General features: G+C 42.6%; 1 protein-coding gene across 1 annotated transcript; it reads right to left on the reverse strand.

Moving 5' to 3' along the window:
* On the reverse strand, window positions 1-645 carry LOC121205008 (chromosome partition protein Smc-like). The gene has a single exon (XM_041075939.1). It carries the CDS (start codon window positions 643-645, stop codon window positions 1-3), a length of 645 nt encoding a protein of 214 aa, XP_040931873.1.
* Window positions 646-1,175: the final 530 nt, after the last annotated feature.

Consider the following 1,175-nt stretch of genomic DNA (forward strand, 5'->3'; position numbering starts at 1 on the left):
CTACCCTCCAATATTGTGCTTCATTTCCTCGATCTTGTTCAAACTTGCCTTTAACTCGACCGTAGAGTTACGACTTCGGTGATGATGAAGAGATCGTCTAAGCTCAGTCACCTTAGATTTTAATCCTTGATTCTCCTTTTCTAGGGCCTGATTCTGCGCTTGCATCTCTTTGAACTTCTTCTCCCAATACTCAGCTTTAGCTCTTTCTTCTTGAACCTTTTGTTGCCACTGCTCTGAAGACTTCTCCAATCCAGCTCTCTTCATTGATAGCTGTATCCTCTTATATTGCGTCTTCAAGTCATCTCGGTCTTCCTCAATCTTCCTCTTTTCTTTCCTCACTTTTTCAACCTCAATTTTTTGAACGTCAACGTCTAAGCTTAGATATATCTTCTCTTCCTCTAGCTTCTTTATCTTTTTCCTGAGCTCCAAACTTTTTCTTTTGAACTCTTGCTTTATGACTTCTAACTCTGATGGAACCACTCGTAAATTCTCCTCTATTGATCGAGCAGCCCCCAAACTCGGCCTAGGGATGTTATCATTGATCCTCTTGCTAAACCACACTTTGTACTCGAGGGTTGTCGTCGGACCTTCAGTCAGAATCTTCACACAACAAATCTTCTTCCAAGCCTCAGAAATCTCTCGCATCTTCTTCTTATAATGATCCCCTTATATGAGAAATCACTCTAAGCTAACCCTTGTGTTACCGGTATAAACTGCCCTGCTTTGTATTGCCTTAGGACGAGTAATGGTGCATAACCAACAACTCCCCAAATTCCGGGAAAAGGTACCCAATCAAAGCTTCCACAACAATAAAGGACTTCATTAGGAGCCATCCAAGGGGTTTTCCACATAACATCTTCCTCTCGAAGATTCTGAAGTATTTCCATCCACCTTTCCTCTGTAATGTTGTCCCTCCTCGGCGTAGCTGCTGCTTCCTTTAAGGGAGAATAATCCTCAAAGAACACTTGGCAAGGAACCTTATCAACCTTCCAAAAGTAACTGTGGAACCATACTAACAACAATTGTGCGCATCCAATGAATCTACCTTCACCAGCTCTCCAACATGCACTCAAGGATCTGAACGTCTTAGCTAGGATTGCAGGCACAGGTGTGTTCTGTTTACCAAGTCGATCGAATAAATCCACAACTGCCTCATCTATGTGCCCCATAGCTTT

This window comes from Gossypium hirsutum, chromosome A08 (genome assembly GCF_007990345.1).
Source record: "Gossypium hirsutum isolate 1008001.06 chromosome A08, Gossypium_hirsutum_v2.1, whole genome shotgun sequence".
Classification (NCBI taxonomy): Eukaryota; Viridiplantae; Streptophyta; class Magnoliopsida; order Malvales; family Malvaceae; genus Gossypium; species Gossypium hirsutum.

Bases quoted from the DNA above. Each gene is read 5' to 3' on its own strand.
- LOC121205008 (XM_041075939.1), bottom strand. From the start codon at position 645: ATGCGAGAGATTTCTGAGGCTTGGAAGAAGATTTGTTGTGTGAAGATT.